Consider the following 23,724-nt stretch of genomic DNA (forward strand, 5'->3'; position numbering starts at 1 on the left):
ATACGTATTCAAATTTTTGCTATATCGTATAATCAGTTTTAGGTCAACTGTTTAAAACTTGCTCCGGGAAAATTTTCATGAGTGAAATTATGCAGGGTTAAAATTTAATCTTTATTATTTTGTATTTTTCTTTTGTTTCCTTTGGGCAGAAGCACTTAGAGCGATCTTAAGAGTTCACGGAATTGTTGGTTTCTGTTAAATTGGTTATATTTTTATACGGTTTATTGATTTAATTATATCGTGCAAACTGAGAAAGATAGTGACGCGCATCGCGCTCAATTAATGGGCTTAATTACTCTTGTTAGAATAAGAAAACACAACTAATTGAATACAGTAGGAGTGACAGGTCTAGGTGAAACAAAGTTTTTTTTCCGTTTTGTTAGTAGTCTGATAATGAATATTTTTATTTTCATTTACTTCATCTTACTGTTAGTTTTTAGAATCACTTTGCTTTATCAAATTAAACAAGATAATCTGATATCTTTTTCTAAAAGTATATATTATTAGATTGCAAGGATTATCTTTCATCTTTGAAAATCATGTTAAAACCATAATACTATGTTAGCAGTAAAGAATAAAAAAGATATACTTTTAAAAAATAAAAATTTGTATTACATTGTGCTTCCCTTTCGAGATCATTGAGATTAGATTTCACAGTTGTTAAAATATTGAAAAACTATAAAATAATATAGAATCGAAGGAAGTATTTAGGTTTTTTCATTCTTCACCCCCTCTGTGTATTTTCCATTCAATTCTTTAAAAGTTATCAAATAACACGTTCCACGGTAACAGAAAAATCGTTTTAGCAGTACTTTTAGTTCAGATGAAGAATTGAAATCAGGTAAAGACAAACAGTTAATCGGCTAACGTTACTATAAACAACAAATGATTAAAATTATGAAAATCGCAGTTTTTCATTCGGCCTATATACGCAATAAATCTAAAAATTCTTACCTACATCTTTCGATGCCTATCGCTTGTTTCTGCATCAACCGATTTCGATAAAGTTTTCAGTATGTACATATGTACTATGTTGGGTCAAACTTCAGAATAGGATTTGGGAAAGAAATAACTTCCATGCTTGTTTGATTTCATGTTATAAGTTCATACATATGTTAGAACTGAGGCTTAGGATATGGATTATGATGAGTTACAGAAAGGATCAACGCGTAAAAATTGAGTTTTGTTATCAAAGTAATAAGTCCATTATTAGCTGCCACGTACGTCCGATCTTTCGATCTCTGATTACTTCTTGTGGGACCATGTAAAACAGCGAGTGTATTAGAATAAACCAGGGAAACGTGAATAGCTGAAGAAAAACGTTCGTGCAGAAATTCGAACATTAGAACCTTAGACATTAACTATTGTTACGAAATATGCTGTCGAAAGAGCCTGACTTTCCTAGACAATAAGTGGAAGGCATTTGAAGAATGTTATCTTCCACACATAAACTCCATATTACAAGCTTTAAGTATTGAACGATATCGTTATTCTGAATTTTGACTCAACCTTATATAACTTACATAAATCTACAAAATGTATTGTTTAAATTTCCATTAGGTACAGATTGAGACCAAAAAATTGTAAAAAGCGATCTTTATTATTTTCTTTGCGATTCCAACTGATTGGAATTATTTCAACATACTTACTACTTTTTATCTAATAAACTAATTCTTTTAATTTCCCGAACAAAAAAACGTTAAGTCGTTTAGTCCAAATTGAAAACATTATTCTGGAAAAAAATTCTTTTTTCGATTGAAACGAAATCCAAATTGAAAAATTCGAGGCTCGCAGTAGGGTTAATATATTATTTCTGTTTCTAGTGTCTCAATTTTCAAGTTTGTTCGAGGTTCACCGAACATGTTAATTCAATCGTTACGAACGAAATCTTCGCTGAATCCTGAAATCTTTGTTCACAGGTACGTTATTACGACACTGTGCGGAAAATCCTGCCCATGTCCCGATATCGTTATCGCAATACTTTTCTGGATCGGGTACACAAACTCAGCATTGAACCCGCTGATCTACGCGTATTTCAATCGCGACTTCCGAGAAGCGTTCAAAAATACGCTGCAGTGCGCGTTCTGTTCGCTCTGCAGACGAGAGCCGTCCGACCTCGAGGCGCTCGATTTCCGTCGGCCGTCCCTAAGGTACGATCTGGTCTGACACGTTGAGGTACGCACTATATTCTATCGCTTTTTCCCCCTTTCCCCTTTTTCGTCTATTTAATCCTTAATCGAATAAAACCTTTTCGAGCCTTTATTTTTGTACGAATGAAATAGATTGTCTGGATGATTTGACGAGTGATTTACGAAAGAACAAAGACTCACGAAAGCATTCGATCACTTCTAGGAACTTTTTATGTATACATTATATAAAACATTTCAAAATTTTATAAACACCTTAACGAAATACAACCATCGTGATTCTATTGGTAAAATTTGAAACAGATCTGAAAATGTACATATACAGGGTGGTTGGTAACTGGTGGTACAAGCGGAAAGAGGGTGATTCTACGCGAAAAAAGAAGTCGAAAATATAGAATAAAAATTTTTCGTTTGAGGCTTTGTTTTCGAGAAAATCGACTTTGGATTTTCGCTCGGTACGCGTGCGGTACATTATAACGGATCTCACCGTAGATCGTTGTCTCGATGGAAAAATTAAAAAAAAAAGAAAAAATAAAAAAAAATTTTTATTCTATATTTTTGACTTCTTTTTTCGCGTAGAATCACCCCCTTTCTGCTTGTACCACCAGTTACCAACCACCCTGTATATAACGAGATTATCTTTTGTTTAATTGTTGTTGATGTTTGAATTGAAGGTTCAGTGTTTGAAATTGAATATCCTAGTATTCATGACGTTTATTAATTTTTCAGTAAGTGTATGTTCACAATAAATATCCTGTGACATATTCTACATTTTCAGTTCGCTATGTATTATATTATATATCATATATTATTTCACATATTATCGTATCCTACTACAATGCTAACGAAATTTAAAAAATTTTCGTATAATACATATAATATATTCATAAAAAGACCCTGAGAAAAGTACAAAATTATTGTTTATATGAGAAATCCACTTGTGAAAAGAGACGGTAACTTTAAAATAGTCTGGAATAAGATCCTTTTTACTTTTAAATACTTATGAACATTTCAGCATTGATTTAGTGCTAAATTGGAATAAAGTATAGTATTCTGTTTAAAAAAATTAGCCGTTAAACAAAATGTAATGACATAAACTATGATTGAAAATATAAAAATTGAATATACAAGTTAATAAATGTAACTAATCTGATACACTTTTTATCAGTTATTCTTTAAATCTGTAAAGGTGGTAAACACTGCTTTCAAGTAATAAAAGATGCAAATTATAAAATTGAGACAATTGAATTCCTCATTGAATTTCTCTTGAAAATCTTTTGGCATTTATATCATTTGTCAATTTCTCTATCATGAAAGAGGAACTTTAAATAGATTTCGCACAGAAATTAACTCCGCACTTGGGTAAAAGTAGAAGAATGTCTGTAACTGCTGACCACAAATATTGATTTATCAAATCAGTATCTTGTAAGACTCTATACGGAACGTGCATTAAATAATAACTGTAGAATTTATAAAACAGTGCTAACAGCTATTTTGTTATACATGTAATAATATATTTATGTAAATGAGTATGTATCTCTTAATGTATGAATGTATTAAATTCAAATGGTTTCTTTATCAATAGCAATTACAACTTTCCAAATTTCATATTAAATTTAAACTAGCGAGTTATGGAATATTAATATATCATATTATATATATCAGCAAGCTGTGTTGTTTGCCCGTCTAAAAGTATTTATAAGAATATTTCTCATGTATCCGATAGATCAACATCCACAGTGTTAACTACTAATTGTTAAGTGTACGTTAATAGTAAACGAAGATTTAGAACATAATTAAAAATCTAGAACAGATTAAGGGCGGTAAAGAGTGAATCATTTCCAAAGTTATCATCAAAGTTGGAAGGAACCATAATAGTTAAACTTTTCTACCTCTATTTGAATATTCAATTTACTAAATTTACTCAACCCAATTCTAAGTCTACATTCAATCTTTACTACATATTACTTCCTAAAAGAGTTGTCGTGAATTATAGAACTTGTTTAAAACTTTAAGTACATATTTCAAAACCATTTCGCATTCATAAAATAAATAAATAAACGTAATCGTTTTCGCTAGAATCTTGCAGAATAATTTCAGTAAAAAGGCTCATAAATCAATTAAGTACACGAATATAATCTAAAATTGAAATAGCAAGGAAAGTTCATGCAAACATTTGCTTAATGAATTTCTTTTGAGTCTACGTGCATCTTATGCCGATGACGACTGATTCAACACAACATTCCAGACCTTGTTTATATTTCAACCAGTCACAGTCAAACTCGCGATGAAGTAGAACTGTACGTAACTTGTTTGTGTCTAAGAAGTTTATCACGCGATGCGTGTTGTTCAACGTCATAATTTGATGTACTTTCAAAGATCTGTGGTACATTCAATCCGATAAACGTGAAACAAAATTCTGGAAACTAAAATTATCACTTCAAGGGTGATTCCGTTATAAACGAACAAACGGGAAATTCGAATAATTAATTTAATATAATATCTCGAATAATTAATTTTATATTATTGTCAGATAGGGAATATTTAAGTTTTCGTTGTAAGAATAAAATTTCATATTCCTTATGATGATGATGATGAATTTTAGTCGATTCTAATGTCTTATTCGCCTTCTAAAGTCACATTATACACCTCGTCTATAAATATTAGAACACTGCTGGTTTCATACAAAAGGTAATATCTGATCTACATTAACAATGTAACGATTAGTCGACCAGAATTACTTAGTTCATGCAAGATAACGATTCGGGACATATGTGTAATAAAACATTTGAGAAGTTGTTTCTAATATATATAGAGAAATAGTGGATTAAGGACTATAATATTGAGGCCAATAACCTTTGATCTAAATTTTATTCAGAAAATTGCAAATAGATTAGTTAGAAAATTCAACGAGGTCTGTAAAAATTTGAATGTAATGAAAAACCTAATGATACAAATATAAAGATTCCTTTCATATTCTAATGTTAAGTATAGCAAAGCTGTAACGCTGTAAAGTTCTATCAATTTTATTATGACTAGCCATAATATTCAATACTCATGATCGGTGGTGTTTAGCACGTATAATACAAAATACAAAATACAAAATAAAGTACTTTAAATAATTTTCAGTAACTTTGTATGTTGTCTACAATCCAATGATTTTGAAAACGTACACCATTAAAATGTAAACATAGAATTCAAAATATTTTAACGTCTCACGTACTAAGCATATACATTCCTTTCACAATCTAACTTCAAATAATCTTCCATTCAAGACTCGAAATCTAGCCAATCGTTAGTAAGATACACATTTTGAATTAATAAATTGCTACTATATGGACATCTACGTAGCATTCACCTGTTAATTTCAAATTTTGGAAATAGAACATTTTATATGTATCGACCTAATAATTATCCTGTGAGACTTGACCTCATCAGTGTAGTCGAGTCGTAAAAGTTATTGAAAATGCAGAAACAATTTGTTCATCCGTAGTCGCAATAGAATTATATATATATGAGCATAACTTATAACACTTTGTTTTGGAATGAAATTCTCCACGGATGACGATTGTTCATGATTTAATTAATATTGCCTAGTATGTATATGTCGGGTTCACATTATGATTAGGGTTAGGGGCGTGAAACGAATCTTCATTTTGATTAGACATTGTTGTTATGCAATAGAAAAGATATTGACTAGTGCAAAATATGATTATTACAGAATTTGACAAGTAACCGTGGTAATTAGATACTCGAGATGCTAATGACAATGATCCTAGGTTCAATAACGAATCCGCGGTCAACGAGACAACAAAATGCGCTTTCCAAGTTGTACTCAACTTGTTTATCTACGGTACAAGTATTACTGGACTAACTCTCTGTTAAAACGTAGAATATCTACCGAGAGTAAAGACGCTATGTCACTCGCTAATGAGACCTCACGAGAGAATGACTTTCCGTCACAATGATACTGCAGAGGAAAACTATGATGGGGTGTGTTTAAGGACACGAGATCATCGGATTCGTCGAGAAAAGTCTTAGTTCAGAAAGTGAGGAAAATGGACGTTCCTGTTAATTGGTTACTTTCTATGTTGGTGATTCAAGAAGAATACTAACCTGGAAGGAAAAAACAGATTCCCCGTATCTTTCCGTAGTAGGTTGTAGGTTTAATGACTATTAGAATAAAGACTGTTTGTCCGTTTGAAGGACCTTAATTAACAAAATCTTAAGATTTATAGCGGGTCCTCAAGCTAGCTGAACATGTACTGTTAGAATGCATCGATATCTGGTAATCATCTCGGACAATTATAATCGAGCTAAATTATAGAGACTAAAATATTGGAGATTTTCCGAAGAATTCCAAAGGAAAGGCCCCGGTGTCCTTTCATCTCCGACATATACATATACGAGTCGCCTTCTGTTTGGTAACGAGATCAATAGTGATTTTATTCTTTGTTGAAAATTACACCCCACGTTTAACTTATTGCATTTAATTGCGTGATTAGGATAATTACAAAAGTATCATGAGATTACACGTTCGTTATTACGCTTCGTGTGTCCTGATTTGTCGACTCGGAGAATATATATTTTGATATTTAACTCAATTCATTATTTATTGTGTGTTATTGCAGTGCAAGATCACAAAATGAACAATCGTTTCTATTTAATTCTACAATTTCTTTCAAAATGGAGCTTTTTTTATCGAAATATAACTTTGAAAGATAATGAAAAATACCAAAAAATTTTGTTTTGTTTTTTTTAATAATATTTATAATTAGTGTTTTCTCTTTTACATAATATGTGTAGAGTAGTATCTTCGGTATTCGAATTAAGAAGGAATTGATTGAATAAAGAAATTTTTGAATAGTACAAATCATTTGCTATGCGTAATGGGTTATAAATTTGATAATTTGTCTGTAAATATATTTGTATAACATCACGATTCATTGTAATCTTAGTACTACAAGTTTAGATCTACAATTTCTCAAGACAGTTTATTTTTATTAATTTATATTCTTCTTCTTGTAAATTCTCTATATAACCTCGTAAGTTCTTTACCATTCTTTTAATAATAAACCTATTAACTTATAGTGTGTATTTAGATATACTATATTGTATATGTATTGATTATAACTATAATAATATAATAAATATATATGGAGGAATAGATTACATATGAGTGATTCTACAGAAGTGAGAACTATTTGACAGTGATTTTGTCCACAAATTTTTTCATTTAATTTATGAATTGTAATAAGCTTTAGATATGGTAGAGGATATATTGATATTGCTACAAAAACAGACTAAAACTTTTAATAAAAAAAAACTTCATTTTTATCAAAGAATTAGATAAAACATAATTAATTTTCTCAAGGATTATATCTAAAATTTCTATATCTAACATCATACATTAATAATTTCAATAATAACTTCCAATCTTGTCCTAATATCGGTCTTGATAGTAATCTGCCAGTTAAACTTCTTTTTTTCTTTTTTTTTTTTATTTACAAGTACTTTACAATCAACTCTCGCATTGAGAATTTTGAGTAAGTTTCTCTGGCGTGGCGCAGTGGCATGGCCAATTATTTATAATGAGTTAATAAACTTATTAACTCATTATAAGTAAGTATAATTTATAAATAATAATATTATAAATACGTAAATATTACTTATTAGAAATATATAGCTGAATCTGGTGCTTAGGTCTAACGGATAGTGGTTTCTTAGCCTGCGGATCTGGTCCGAATTTAGTAATTTAGTAATTTAGTAATTAGGGGATTTCGATGTTTGTTAACTCTTTTGGTATATCTATTACTACATTTTGTTATTTCTTCTTTAACTGTGGGTACCTTGAGGTCGCGATGTATTGCTTCGTTGGTAACATACCAGGGTGCATTTATTAGGGATCTTAGTGTTTTCGATTGGAAGCGTTGAAGTATTTCAATGTTAAAATTACTTGCCGTATCCCATAGTTGAATTCCGTAAGTCCAGACAGGTTTTATTATGGTTTTGTAGAGAGTAATTTTGTTCTGCGCGTTTAGGTCTAGGTTTAGGTTTAGGTTTAGGAACGTCGGCCAATGATCCAGTAGAATTTTTTAAGTTTAGCCTTGGGTTGCTTCGATTTGTCTGTGATGTGTTATTTCCATGTTAATCTCCTGTCCAGAGTCATGCCCAGGTATCTGACTGAATCCTTGTTAGGAATTGTTATATTGTTAATGGTCACCTGTGGGCAGGTTTGTTTCCTCAGCGTAAAGGTTACTTGTGTGGATTTGTTTTCGTTAATTTTGAAGCCCCATTTGTGAAACCACTTTTCCATAGAGTCGAGACATCGCTGGATAGTGGATGATGCGATTATCGGGTCTACGTGAGATGCTAATAGCGCTGTAAATCGGCAGTGTAGATGGAGAACAGCAGGGGGCCAAGGACACTACCTTGGGGTATGCCTGCTTCTATTGGAAATGTGGTTGTGGCGTCTAAGTATTTAACCATGAATTGTCTATTAGTTAGGTAGGACTTAAGGATGGAGTAGTAAGTGTGTGGTAGTATTTTTTTGAGTTTGTATAGAAGCCCTTCATGTCATACTTTGTCGAATGTCCGTTGAATGTCTAGGAATACCGCTGAGCAATACTTTTTCTTTTCTAAATTTTGGCTGATATTATGTGTTATACGATGGATTTGCTCTATTGTCAAATGTTGCTTCCGAAAACCGAATTGATGATCAGACAGTGTTTTCAAGTCCTCTAAGAGTGAAAGGATTGGATTCGTCAGCATCTCGAATAGTTTTAATAAAGTAGGTAGAAGACTAATTGGGCGATAGGAGCTAGTTTCGTGTATTAGTTTACCGGGCTTAGGGATGAGAGTAATCAATGGATATTTTCCAGGACTTAGGATAATGTTGAAGGCGAAGAATTGCGTTAAAAATTGATGTGATGAGCGCAATCCCTTTTATAGGAAGTTCCTTGATTGCTTTATTACATATTTGGTCATGCCGCGATGCTTTCCTGGGATTTAGGCGACGGATTAATTCTGTAACTTCTACAGAAGTGAAGGGTTCAATAGGAGGGGACATTTGGAAGGGAGAGTGCAGGTATTCAGTTATTTCCGCGGCAGTTTTGGAGAAGTAAGGTTTAAATACGTTAGATAGGTGATTAGCAAACAGGTTGGCTTTTTCTATAGGGCTATGCGCCTAGCCATCTTGCGGATTGCGGATAGGAAGGATTATTTGCGGGGGACGCATGAGTTTCCTGGAAGCCTTCCATAGTGAATAGTTGGTGTCAGCTGTAGGAGACAGATTGGCGAGATATTTTTGGAAACAGTCATTCTTATAGTTTTTAATGATTTTGGTTAGATTCCTAGTTGCGTTATTTAGTTTGGCGTTTGTGCTATTTAAGGGATTTTTGCCTCTTACTGTGGTAAGTCTGCTGCTCCATTGAATATATTTAGGCCAGTTAAATTTGAAAATGAAAACAAAAGTAATTAAACGTAAAACAAAACTAATATTTATTAATCATAAATTACTTAGTTATCAGTCTTGATAAATGTCAGTTAAACTTAAAACAAAAATCATTAAATTTTTAAAACTAACGAATATTTATTCCTTACATACACAAACAAGTGATCAGTCCTGTGTTCTTTATTATAAACTAAAACAAATAAATAGTACATTTTATTTTCTAACCTTTAGGACTAAATTATAACTTTACCTAAATAATGCAAGGCATACTTTAAATATCTATGTGACATAGATACAATCGACACAGACTTTTATTTTCTAGTGCTCTTAGAATACTTCTAGTCCTCTATCATATTTTTTGATAGGAGACTGCAATCAGGGAACTGAGAATTTTGAGGTTAAATATTAAAAATTCTCGCGCGGTTTACTATTTCATTCATTAAAAAGGAAGTTGAATGCCAATATTATATTTATGTTACGTTAAATAAAATTTAGTAAAAATAGTAATCTTAGAATATAATACGAACCAGGGGACTAAAAAGCTAATTGCAACAGGTGATTGTCAACGATTTTACAATATTAAGTAATCAAAAATGGCCACTTGTGAAGCGAAAGAGGAGCACTAATTCGCTTGATTAGTTTTGACTTATTTCACGTGATTTCTTTGTTAATACCACAGATACCGTTTCTTTTAAAAAAAATTTCACGGAGAGGGAACTGGGACATAAAAGATTGTAGATGTTTTTTCCAATAAAATGAAGTCAATTAAGGTAAAAGATACATGTGAATGATAAATACGACTATTGTAAAATATATATAAAAAGGAAAGACTAATAAATCATTTGATATTCATGCTCTGGAGATAGATTGTAGAGTAAATTTTGTAGGCATAGAACTTCCATGTAAACATGGCAGGAAACTGAGAACTTCACGTATAAAAGGTAATTTTTAATATAAATAAATTAATTTGGTAATTCTTCATAGCTCGCCTATGAATTTACAGTTGTTATCTTTCTCTGTCATGCAAATATAATGCGTTTTAACGCTTTTAAAAGCTTTCATATGTGAGAGTCACAGAAAATCTCCATTTCTGTAAAATCACCCACATGTATATAATTATAATATATATATATATATATATATATATATATATATATATATATAATATATTATGTACTTACTCATATATAATTATATTTTTATCTCAATAAAAGTTAGCATTCGTTGTTCCAAAAGCATCTACTTTTTATTAATCCCCAAAAGAAAAACAAACATAAAATCTTCGGAATTCAACATTTTGACGCGTTTGATTACTGATGTTGATATACCGTCACTCATAAATATCACAATAGAGTTAATAAACCATAAGCTTAAATTATCTTCTGAAAAGATATTGGTACTAATGTATTTTAACTCTTTAGTATATATATCACTACATATCTTTACTGTTTATAAACATTATTACTTGTATTAAGTTCGAAACTCTTTCTATTAATTTTATATTTCAGAAATGGAAGAATCTGGAAACAAAGAGATTGCCCAATAATAAACTGATTCTCCAAAATTTGATAATTACAAACGTCGACGTGGCATCATATGTTTATATGCTTTTGTGCAGTACACATATGTGTAGGTATATATGTATCTACAGAGACTACAAAAAGTATTTGTAAACCATTATACATATATATTTACATATCATGTTTATATTAATTAATTAGCTCCAGCTATATTAAATTCTATATTATTTAGTAGTACTTTTATATAACTACAAAAAATTGATATTGTGAAAATGAAATGTAGGATCTGCTAAAGAAATGCTTCATTAAAAAGCAAAGGCGTGCGCAAGTACTTTTTTATAACCACTTTATAATGACTCTACACTTTTTAAATCACGTAAAAATGTAATTTTCTCTATTTATTAGGGATATACTAGTATCGGTTAAGCCGACTGTCAGATCACTTTTATGGTCGACGACTAGCTGGCAAAAAAGGCCGATTAATCGGCCCTAAATTTTTAGTATATTTCTTGTAGTAATAATTTACTATATTTATTGATAACTTAATAAGTCATAGAAAGAAAAATACAATATTCTGTCTTTACTGGCATTAACATAATTTTTATATTTTTTAATACGTAGTATACTTACTTATAGGCACATATTTATGTGTAGCATAATTATTACATAAAAGATTAAAAATAATAATGAGTATTTATTGAAATAAATTAAATAAGTAACAATTAATTAGGTACTTTGGTCATTATTTCTTCATTTTATCGTAACAAGTACTTTTTAAAACGAAGAAACAAGCCATAATAAAATAACCATAGTAAAAAATGTTCGAAAATTTTTTCTTTGGGCGCGTAACACTAAACAATCATAAACTTGACGAGTTTTGTAGTGTTATTTGAAAATAATCGGTAAAGACAAGTAGTCGGCCGATAAGCCAGCTTCTTGAAAGCTGATCATTCGGTTAGTCGGTTAGTCGGCCAAAATTCTACTCGGTACATCTCTGCTATTCATATAATTATGAAATAAGACCAAGTTGCATAAACTAAAAATATGTCCAAATTATAATATATAATCTAAAATAGTAAAACGAAAGGAATATTGACTAAAAGTGCTGTCTTCAAACAGAAAGTTTCTTTAATATAGACGGGCTACCCCGTTTTTAAGAAGAGCAGTCTCGTCGATGTCTCACCCTTTTTTAACTATTCATCCGGATTATTTAGAGCTTGGAAATCACTACAGAAATCTTCAACACCGTTCAAGTCCCTGGCGCAAAGGGCCGCCATAAAATGGGGTGATTAGATGCGGCCAGGGAAGAAAGAGAAGGACATTACTTTTAATTTCGTGCGGTGAAAGTAGGACGAGTTGAGAACCGGATGCTCGACTTTTTCACACGAATGCGAGCGTAACTCAAGGAACGCGTACTTTTTCCTATCTAGCGCATCTCTCTAACCCTCTTCTAAAGTGAATTTTCTCGAAACAAGAAAAGGAAAAGAGAAACGAGGACAGTCTCGAGCTTTTTCGAGCATTAAAGGCTCGATTACGAAATTTTTGCTTGATATTTTAATAACCTTGAAACGAACGCACGATTTCAGCGTTGCATTTCTGTGTATTCTTCGAATTTTATTTTTCTGTTCTGTCCTTACTCTCGATGAAGCATTTTTATCTATTCTTATTTTAAATTATATTTGTTCCAAACATACTATTAATAATTAATAGACTATAATTAATAGCGGATGTTTATACATTTACGGAGGATTTAAAGATAGAGAACTGTATAACATTTACATAATTTGTTATAATATTTGATGGATGAAACAAATTTTTCTATAGTTAACATTGCTTTTAACTGTATTCATGAAAATACGAATTTACATAAATATCCGCGGTCTAGTAATTAGATTGTTTAAAACAATTTCGATCTACAGTTTAAAACAAGTGATGAAAGAAAAGAATACTTGTATAGAAATGGTTTTTCTTGGCCGGTTCCTTATCATCAATTTCATTTAATACCAATTCTGCTTTCTTGAATGAACTGGTTTTGTTAAATGTTATGCAGATAGATATACTTCGTGTACTTAATGTATTTGAAAGTTTAAACTTCTAACTAAATTAGATTTAGTTTTATATAAATAAAATTTAATGTATTCGTTCGATTTTTATTTCCATAAAAGTAATATTTAGAAGTTTCTACGCAGTGCTAATGCTAAATTTGTTTAACACGTGTAATTTCTTACGTCAAAACATTTTTAATACTGGCAACCTTGAAAATATCTTCTTAAAAATATGTTTGAAACTGAAACAGTAGATCTTTTTCATTCACGTTATATAATGATTTAGCATTTTGCATCAGTCGCGATACTACAGCATTGAATAGCCAATTCTGATTTAAATAAGTGTTAATGGAATCATAATCAAAAAGATAGATTATTATTTACAAATTGACATAATTGAATAGTATTAAATACTGTTAAGATAACCGAATTAAAACAGGTACTTCGGTGTAAAATTAACGAAACGATATTCATGATAAAATATTTACGGCTAATACTTCATTAGGTTCTAACAGCCATTGAAAATTCGACTGTAAAGCAACTGCAGTATAAAATGAATTATTCGGGAGCTGCGCATAACGCGAACACATATCAGCAATTTGCATTGGCGGAAGTAGATCGCGTTTGAGTCCAAAATTGTTAGAATTGTAAAATCTTCCTTCTAACTAAATTTTATCTTCTTTTAAGGTTATGATATAAAGAGGTAATAATTATAAAAGTACTAGATGTTATATAAATGAATCGATTAGAAGTTAATACAATCTCTACATATATCTGATTAAACTTAATTTAGAGTTAGTAATTAAAGACATAACGATCGGTAATGTAAATAAAGAACAAATAAGACGAGTCGAATATTATCAAACCTATCATTCTATCACTCAATGTTACTACATAGATATACGTATAATCAGGACAAATTAAGTTAGATAGAATCAAGTTAATGTAATGAAACATATTCGTATATATAAAAAGACAACAAATGATAATTTTCATAATTTATACTAATTTAAAGCATTAATGCTGTGATGCGATTAATTTATGAAAGAAGAAATTTAACTTAATTGAAATATTGATTAGTAGTTATTAAACAGTTCTTTGCATTTAAAGAGACATTTCACAGAACATTTCCACTATTTGCATAATTACGTTAATTGATTCTGATACAATTTGAATGACATTGATAATTTTATCACTAAATCATAATATTAAAGAAAAATATCAAAATATAGTGGAAGTACATGCATATCAGATATAATCAATCAAAATTTCTACTTTTTGTGTTTGCAAGTCAATTACAAGAAGTGACGAAGATAATTCAATTAAGTCCAAGTAACGTGATCCAAGTACACCAGTGTGCATATCAGTGTGCATCACAGGATTCATATTTTTTTTTTTTTTTTTGTATGACATGTGCATAATTTGTATGCTATTCAAATTTGTAAATGAAATCACACAGCCAAATTTAAATAACAAACATAACTATAACATCTATAATTATACATATATTATATTTGTATATTACATATATTTAATATTTATATCTTATGTACATTACAGGAATAGTTTCATAATATTGTAATGAAAGTATAAATACATAATGCAATTAGAATTATCAATTTATATACCTAGTTGACAATAATGATAGATCATAATAATAATTGAATTCGTTTCACATATGAATGTGATAATTGAGTATAGTGAATTCGGATAATGCATCGATATAATTTTGAAGATGCAAAAATTACAGAGCGAAAGCAATGTGATATATGCATGTATGTGTATGTATGTGTAATAACTTACAATATTTTCCTCCTTTTAGAATAACATGTTTTCTTTTCTTTGAAAATGTTTCTATATGCGCATAAAAGTTCCAGCTCTCAAAAATGTATTTTAGAAAAGAATATCATTTTTCTTCAAAATATTTATACAATATTCTCTTATGAAATTAAAGAATAGTTAATATAGAATGGAACTTCTAGATATAGTTAATAATATATGAAGACGACAGATAAAATGTATTATATAATTTTCTTTGTGGAAATTTCCTAATTTTTATGTTATTTGGTGGTTGAATGAAGTGCTTTAATACAGTAGTACTTCATCTATTTGAACTTGTCGGGAAACAAACAACTTATATAATTGGAATTTATACAATAGGAGCTCACCAATTTTGCCGACTACCTAATATTTTGCCGTCACATAATAGGGGTTCATATTCAAATAACTAAATTCAGCCAGTAAAAATTCAGTTAATCGAGCATTAACTAAAATTCCAACAAATGAAGTACTATTGTATGATATAATTAAAAAAGAGGAGAACAGTCATTTAGGTCTGAAAATATAAAATTAAACGATAAATCTACAAAGTTTTGTATACAACAATTATGGAAAACTGTCAACAAATAAAAAAGGATTTATGCAGTAATTTACAGGCTAATAATATTAATAGTTCATAGATTTTTGTTATATGAAGTATTAACTACAATTTTACGTAAAATTTATCTACTAGTTAGTTCAGTTATGTAAGAGGAAAACTGAGATTGGTTAACAACTCCTATATAAAAAGCGAAAAATATAACATTTTCCCCTGTGGTCTTCATATAAATTTAGTCTGTGTTACAAAGAAACAAAAAGAAGAACTAAAATCCTCTTGATTCCGTCAACCCAAAATCCTAAACAATAATACTTGCAAACAAACTATCCCAAACCTGGAACCGCATGAACATTGTCGAAGCGAACAAAACGTATTGGTGCCACTGTCTTTTTTTGCTTGCAGGTATGACGACCGCACTAAGAGCATATACTCGGAGACGTACATAAAGCACATCGACCGACGAAGATCGAGCGAGTACGGTAGCAGCCTCTGAGAGGAGAGCGAGTTTATACTGTGAACTGCATCCGTAATGGAAAACAAAAAGAAGAAAACAAAAAGACACGCATAGATACGTACACACCCACCTAATTATACATCCGCATTGTCGCCTACACATGCAACAAATAAAACGACGCGTATAATCGTCGACTATATACGTAACGTGTAGCCTGCATCGAGAGATTCTTCGCCATCTTGCCAACAATTCACGGAAGACGAATCTCATCAAGTAACTCGCGTTTTTAAACATATTTGGTTACCTCGCGTGCTTACGGTTTCAACACAGTGCTCGTATATTAAATCATGTGCATTTTGGATTGCTTGGTAATGGATAAAAGACTTTTCAAAGGTTTGCTTTAAGCCCGGTGCACGCATGTTTATTCAGTCAGTTGAAGAAACATTTAAAGATATATTCACAAAAGAGACATTTGTATGTAATAAATCTGGCAAGGATTATGGGAATGGATGATCAAAAACATGAATCAAACACGGTCAATCAGCAATTAGCAATGGTGCATATACACCGCCGGCCATAAGTATTAAGACATCAACTGATATTTTCTAAATATTTTGTTATAGATCTATTATTTTATTCATATTATATGTGCCCTCTAATATAAAGTAGAATAATATTTGATAGAGCTTTTCAATAGATATACTGACATAGGTGTCCTATATATAGTAATTAATATTATTATAACGGATATTTGTGGCTGGCAGTATATATTATCATTTTTAAACCTTAAAGTTTCCTATGAAACTATTTATTGAAACGTTAACATATTTATATTTTAGCCACATCTTAGGTTCCATTATTTTCTAATTTACCTCAAAATTTGTCATATATGAGAATATGCCGAAGCCATGCAGAAAATAGTAGTCAGTTCCTTCGAAAGAGTCACAATAACACAAATACCGTTTGAAACATCGAAACCTCAAAACTTCCTAAAAAAGTAATGATAGAGGAAGAAACTAAATTCAAATATTTATCACGCCAGAAAGGAGACATTATTATACAAGACGGCTGAAGAAACCGGTAGCACGCGTGGCCAGAGAACACAGAGACACGAAGATCATATACCATCGCGAAACGATCACAGAGATGCACACTGAGGGCAGATAGACGCGCAGGAAACGCGTAGGTCACATCGCATTGCCAATACTATCGATACTATTGTACTTTTAAGCGACATTCTCGCGAAAAGAAAGGCACGCGTTTCACGCTGGAATCGATCGATCGATAGATCAGGGAACGATCTTGGAGAAACTTACAAGAAACCATGTTTTGAAAGGCATGCAAGAAAGAAAGAACGAAGATTTTCTTCAAAAAGATGTCTTGTCGATTCGTTAAGCTCCTCAAGACACCTTCGCCTAATTTTTTTTTCAATTCTTAAAAAAACTCTGTGTCGTATTGGGTGGCCAAGTGTGCTGTTCGATTCGTAGATAACTCGAGTTCCACTTGAAATTGTTTGTCAATATGATTGAAGAAGTTACAAGAAAGATAAATTATAAAGAATAATGAATTATCGAAGCTTCGAAGCAAGTAAATGTTTATTAATGTAATGGATTTGATTGGCAGCTCGAGAGTTAATATGTAATATATTTAGATAACCAATGAAGTCGACTACGCGGTTTTATAACCATTTATTCGAAGACAAAGTGAATAGAATCGTTTTTAATAGTGAGAACTCGCTGTGCCTGATGTTAGGCGGTCGATAATGAGATTCAAGGTTCGATGTTAAGTAATAGTCGACTTTAGTGTCGTTTCTGACCTATATTCGAAGAAAAGACAAAAGAAATGAACAGTGTAGTCTTTGTTATTTTTAATGCAATTAGTATTATTGCTCACCGATAATGTTATTACATGACACGTTGCATGACATGATCCCGACGTTTCAACGGTATTGCGTATTTTCTTTTTCTTAAAAGAAAATTATGATGTGATATATAATTCCAAAGTGATCATCGTTATTGTTATCGTTATTGTTTGATTAGTGCTATTCATCGTCGAAAAGCTATTTATTTTGTTGTTTACGCTTTGGAAAGGCGCCGTGTCTTAAAATCGTTGGTAGTAGATGATCGAGATAATGTTGGTAACCGATAACATCAGAAAAATTGTTTTTTAATTCTTTTCTGTATTTTATTGTATATTTTATCGTTCATTGTTGTTATGTGATTTTATGTAGAGAATTTATAACATGTTGCGAAGATTTTTATAGATTTTGTGATATTTTTATTTTTTCTTCATTTTATAGTTGAAATATGTCTTCCTTCGAAGAAAGTATAATGGCTGCTTTTAAAATTAAAATGCAATACAGAAATAATTATAGCTCGTTAAACTTTCCCGTCGATTATTTATTTAATCTTATTCGAAAAAAATATTGACCTGTTTAATTATGTGTATATTGGACTTAACAATCAAATTTCTGCAATAGCATCTGTATAATCGGACCATGAATGCAATTCGTTTTAATGTTAGTTCAAATAACGAATATTTATGTACAAAAAATATATATTTTTTATCGTCGCAAATTTTATTTGAATATTAAGTATTATGTAGATAATTAATTAGATGATGTGATTATAGTCTTTGTTTTTCTGTCAGGAGTATTTATTTATTTTTCTTGTACGGTTAATAATATTTGTTTAGCTCCTAGTCATCTAAAAAATAGCAACAGCACAATTTTACAATTATATTAAACTATCAAAATATTCACACATTCAAAAATAATAAAATTTCCATTCGGCGAATCTAACGATTTATGTTTCAAGACGTTTAGGATAAAACATGAATAGGATTTAAAAGATTAGTAATAATAATAAACATATGACCATCTATTGGTAAATCAAAGCAGCGAAATCCTATAAACGTTTAATAAAACTCTAAATATTTAATAAAAGGCAAACAAATTACGCTTTATCCAGAATAAATTCACCAATAACATAATACCATTTCAATTCGAACATTTTGATATTATAAAACATTAATATTTAACTCTCTGTGATCAATATTTCCTGTTGATTTTAAAAGAATAAGAGTTTATCAATATCTAAATAGATCAAATCGTTATGTCATAAACATTCGAATCTTAATAAAATTTTCGTTTCTCGAAATTTTCGAGAAGAATGGCCCAACTTTTACGCAGGACGTAAAACGAGTCACAAATCAATTAAAAAGCCATTCCCTGTTGTGGACTGAATAGTTCACACTGTAAATTAGCGAAGGCACCCTGAAATCCCCACGCGAAATTCTGCATCTACGCCATTTCGATGTACCGAAAAACAGTTTGAATAAGAAATCTTGAACGATTAAATTGATAGTAAAGTGTGCCATTTAATCGATAGAAAAAGGTCGATTTGAAATTATCGAAAGCTCGTACTAACATAATCAAAGGAGCTTTTAAAAATAAAGATAAAGTCGAGAGATATTGTACAATGCAATAACTTTTTTTATTAGAGTATGGTTAGGTAAGATTTCATTATATTTTAATTCGTCGATGTGCGTGTCCTTTAGTTGTTAATTAATATTAACTCATTGTCAGTGGAATATTTCGTTTAATTTATGCTTCGTTAATAGTCACGTCGATTGATCAGCAATAAATCAAAGTCTGATAATCTTATCTATGATATTGTATGACTTTTTTTTTTTTAATTTTGATTCATCGTTTCTCTGTGATAGAATTCGCGTATTAACGTCCGCTGTAAATAATTTGTAAATATATGTACATCGTTTCAGTAACGCGATAATCGATAGCCAGAAAAAAGTTTTTCTCTCATATAAACGACTAGTGTTTAGTTTGTAAAAAAGATGGGCTACGTGTCAACAATTGCATATGTAAAATAAATCAGCGATGAACAATGTGTCGGAAGAAAATTCTGTATCTAATATTAATTCGCGAATTTAGTACGTTGAGATGCGTTTTCGTTTATTTTTTGTTATGGAGTTAATGCTCCAGGTATGATTATTTCTCAATTGTAAGATCGCGAGATAATTTAATTTTATTTCGTGTATGAATTTATAATAAGTTGTCGTTTTTTTATAATGTTTCGATGTATTTAGAAAACTTTGTTACTTTGCTTCTTGTTAGTTTTGTTAATCTTGGAAACAATTAAAGTTAATAAAAAGAAGCAGGAAATTTATCAGAATATTTAATATTTAATTTTAATTTAATATTATATAATATTTAAATATTTGCGTTATGAACGAAGTTTCAATTTGTTTTATTAAGTACTTTTAATTTGATAATCTACATGCTCATGTTGCATTTTTTGTAAATTTTGATGACCATTTGTTTCTAAAATATCTGCAAGGTTTAATATTAAAGAAAAATTTGCTGCATACCTATGCATACATATCTCACATGTACGTGAAATCATTTTTAGTGAAGAAAAGAAGAAATGTGTTCTGAAAAAATACGTTCTGGAACCTTTTTATAGTTTCATATTCATTTTTTGTATTAGCCTGCCAAAAATAAAACTTGATTATATTTCAACTGTCAAATATTGTTTACCTTCTTTTTATTAAAGTAATATACTATGTATTTTACGAACTAATCTAAATAAGATAATATTAATATTACAAGTAATATAATTAAATTTAATCCTTTTTAATTAATCTCAATTCGTAACAAATATATGTCAACGCGCATCATATATTTTATGATAAAAATATAAAGTTTAAATGAATGAAATGTTGACAATTTTAATGATATACAGCTCATTATTAAAATAAATTAACTAAAAAGAAAATAATTGTTCATAAGGATTTGAACAATTTTAATTAATTATTAAATTAATAAATAAAATGAACATTCTGTTATTATTTCTGTTATAATCAGAATACAGTTCTTTTATTCGACAATGTTAATAGCAATCTTTATTCCGTAAAAATTGCAGGAGTTTAATCAATTCTACTTCTATGAAGAATTAAAATCGCAGTTGAATGAGACACACAGATATTTAAAAGTAATATGAAACGGAATATAAAAATAGCCTTACTTCCATAAAATAATAAAGCAATTTGGAGAACGCCTCGCAAATATGCATTAATTAATGATTAACTCCCTTATTAGTGAAATTTATAAAAAGAGAGAGATTGCCTCAATACAATCATTTAAATGTTTAATTAATTACCTATTCATCGATCTCCATTTTCGTAAAAGAGTCACGAGATAAAGGAAACGAAAAGGATAAAAAAACATTATACAATTTTTTATACTTTTTAAAACCTGCTAAAAAATTGTTTAATTCGCAGTAATAAAATACTCGACGAATCTAATTTCTCAAAGAAATAAATTTTTTGGTAACTTGATTATTATTGTTCCTTTTTTAATCATAAATTTGAAATAAACAAAATTTTATTAAAAATTTTGATATAGTTTGTTACTCAAGTCTTGGTGGTTTATATTCTTTCATTTATGATAATAAAACACACAACAAATGTAACTTTTTTTAGCATTCTCCTTTCTAACAATTCTTGCAAGCATTCATTTTGTTCATCAATTAAAATACAAGAATTTTTATTTATAAATTTAGTATAATAAAACGTCTGGTTATTTAAAATTTTAATATGATTTGTTTCTCTTATTTTTAAAACCTTTCTCCTGAAATTTATTTTGCCTGAAATCGTGGTGCGTATAATAAGCTTACAGCGATTCCTTGTTTAATACATATTAATGAAACGGGTGACAAAAACGGGTACCCTTACGGATCAAACAATCAAGTTCGCTGACTGGCCTCATAAACGAATAGACGCAATACGACGTCGTCTTTTATGAGCTCTTTACGACTGTATATTGCACATTTTATACCAGTTATTGGACAAAATTTACATTGTAGAATTTCATATGATTACTGATTGACCAGAAAGAAAGAAAAGATTTGCAAGTCGTGTTTGTTGAATATTTGGATCGAAACTATTTTGGTCTGAAATTAACGACTAACCAGTTGAAGTGTGATTTCGTGTATATAAAACAAATATATCTATATTTTTTAATTATTCATATATCTCTCTGTTCATTAATTGAAGTTTTCAGTTTTACAGATTTGAAAATTTCTTTCAAATTTTACTTAATTTCAAACGAAATAACCGATATTCTCTAGACGGTAAAGTCTTAATTTTCCATTTACTTTCTGTTATATCATAATTTTTCCGATATATTATATATCTTTTTTTAAATTAAGTAAAGATTTGTTTAGAACGACTAAATGTTTGAAAAAATTAATCTAAAGTTTTCAGTACCTAATATATAAATATTTTACGAAAAAATTATTTTAAAAATTTTTAATTCTATTTCAAAATTTTAGTTCTATGATAATTTTCCCAATTTTTATAATCGAAAGGACAACGAATGTATACTTGCAAGTTTTTATAAATTCCTATTAGTTTAACATTTGAATTAAAAAAGCTCGAAAAATTAGTCGAAATAAATGTTATTGAATTTAAAAAGAGTTGAAAATATTCGATAAAACATAATTTGTCAACTTTTCAATTTAATTACCTTAATTTACCTTAATTTCGTTTCACTCTCACCTTAATTTTTTCAACTGTTTAAGGCCAAAGAAAGTTTAGAATGTATAGAATAGAATATATATGTGATACTTGTAAGTTACATATGGTAAGTCGTTTTAGTTTAACATTTTAATCTAAAAAAATATCGAATATTTTAGACTTGAAAAAATTCTCTCGAAAGTCTGTTCAAAAAGAAATATAGAACTCGATGAAGGATAATTTTCTAATTTTCTAATTTAATTTCGAAATTTTAATTCCATAACAATTTTTAAGGCCAAATTCGCCATTTAACATAACTAAAGGCTACATAAGAAATACTTCAACTACCTTCTCCGATCTATTGCTATTGCAACTTAAAAGTAAAGTAAAAAGTAAAAACTGTAAAGTTGCACCTAATGTACACATACTTCATATTGGTGAAACATGTACGTGATATAAATATACTTACTGCTATAACAATTTACCGAATGTCCCTTCTGGACAAACTGTGAAAATCCTCGGAGTTAGTAAAAAGATCTAATAAAACAACGTAAACGACCAAAAATAGATTCGTTACAATACGTATATGCCAAAGAATTGACTATGTTTTTGTGAATAAACTATTTTTAGCAACTACCTTTCACAAAATCTTCCATTAGAGAAAACTGTTGACAAAGTTCAATTGTCAAAGAGAAAACTATGGTTCACAACATTAAAATACATTAGTAGACTGTGGATGTTTATATAATATTTATGGCAAATGTGTAAGTGAAAAACTTCATGTAATACACATAACTTGCAAACATACACAGGATATCCAGTAATTAAAGGCATAACCGAGAAAAAGATGATTCGTCATAAGAAAATAAGTAAGAAAATGAAGAATAAAGTTTCTGTCTATGAGGCTTCAGTTTCGAGAAAAACCACTTTGAAAATCTGCCATTAAGTACATGTGTATTTCAAACATGTATATAATTCCTAAAATATTAATAAATTATTTATATTTATAAATACAAAAGTAACGAAAAAGTTACGTAATTTTAACCATTGCAAAATTAATCAAAAGTCCTAGTTATCTATACAAAAAAATACAAATATACACTTTCCGCAAAGAAAAAGTTAAACAAAGAACTAACCTCAAACTTTAAAGAAATTAATAGATGCACCAATAATTTATTTCCTCCAACCTAACCT

The 23,724-nt window shown here is 29.7% G+C and overlaps 1 protein-coding gene across 11 annotated transcripts in view; it reads left to right on the forward strand.

Moving 5' to 3' along the window:
- The window catches only part of LOC126873815 (octopamine receptor beta-2R-like), a 612,816-nt gene extending 592,275 nt beyond the window's left edge, over positions 1 to 20,541 (forward strand). For 7 of the 11 annotated variants that reach the window (XM_050635074.1, XM_050635078.1, XM_050635076.1 and 4 more), the window contains 2 exons: positions 1,920 to 2,150; positions 15,945 to 20,541. In XM_050635074.1, coding sequence (XP_050491031.1) covers positions 1,920 to 2,150; positions 15,945 to 16,035 — 322 coding nt within the window. In that variant the 3' untranslated portion in view covers positions 16,036 to 20,541. Of the gene's footprint in view, positions 1 to 1,919; positions 2,176 to 15,944 lie in introns of all 11 variants that reach the window. The other 4 variants (XR_007692555.1, XR_007692556.1, XM_050635079.1 and 1 more) reach the window with 4 other exon arrangements.
- Positions 20,542 to 23,724: the final 3,183 nt, after the last annotated feature.

This window comes from Bombus huntii, chromosome 15, assembly GCF_024542735.1.
Source record: "Bombus huntii isolate Logan2020A chromosome 15, iyBomHunt1.1, whole genome shotgun sequence".
Taxonomy (NCBI): domain Eukaryota; kingdom Metazoa; phylum Arthropoda; class Insecta; order Hymenoptera; family Apidae; genus Bombus; species Bombus huntii.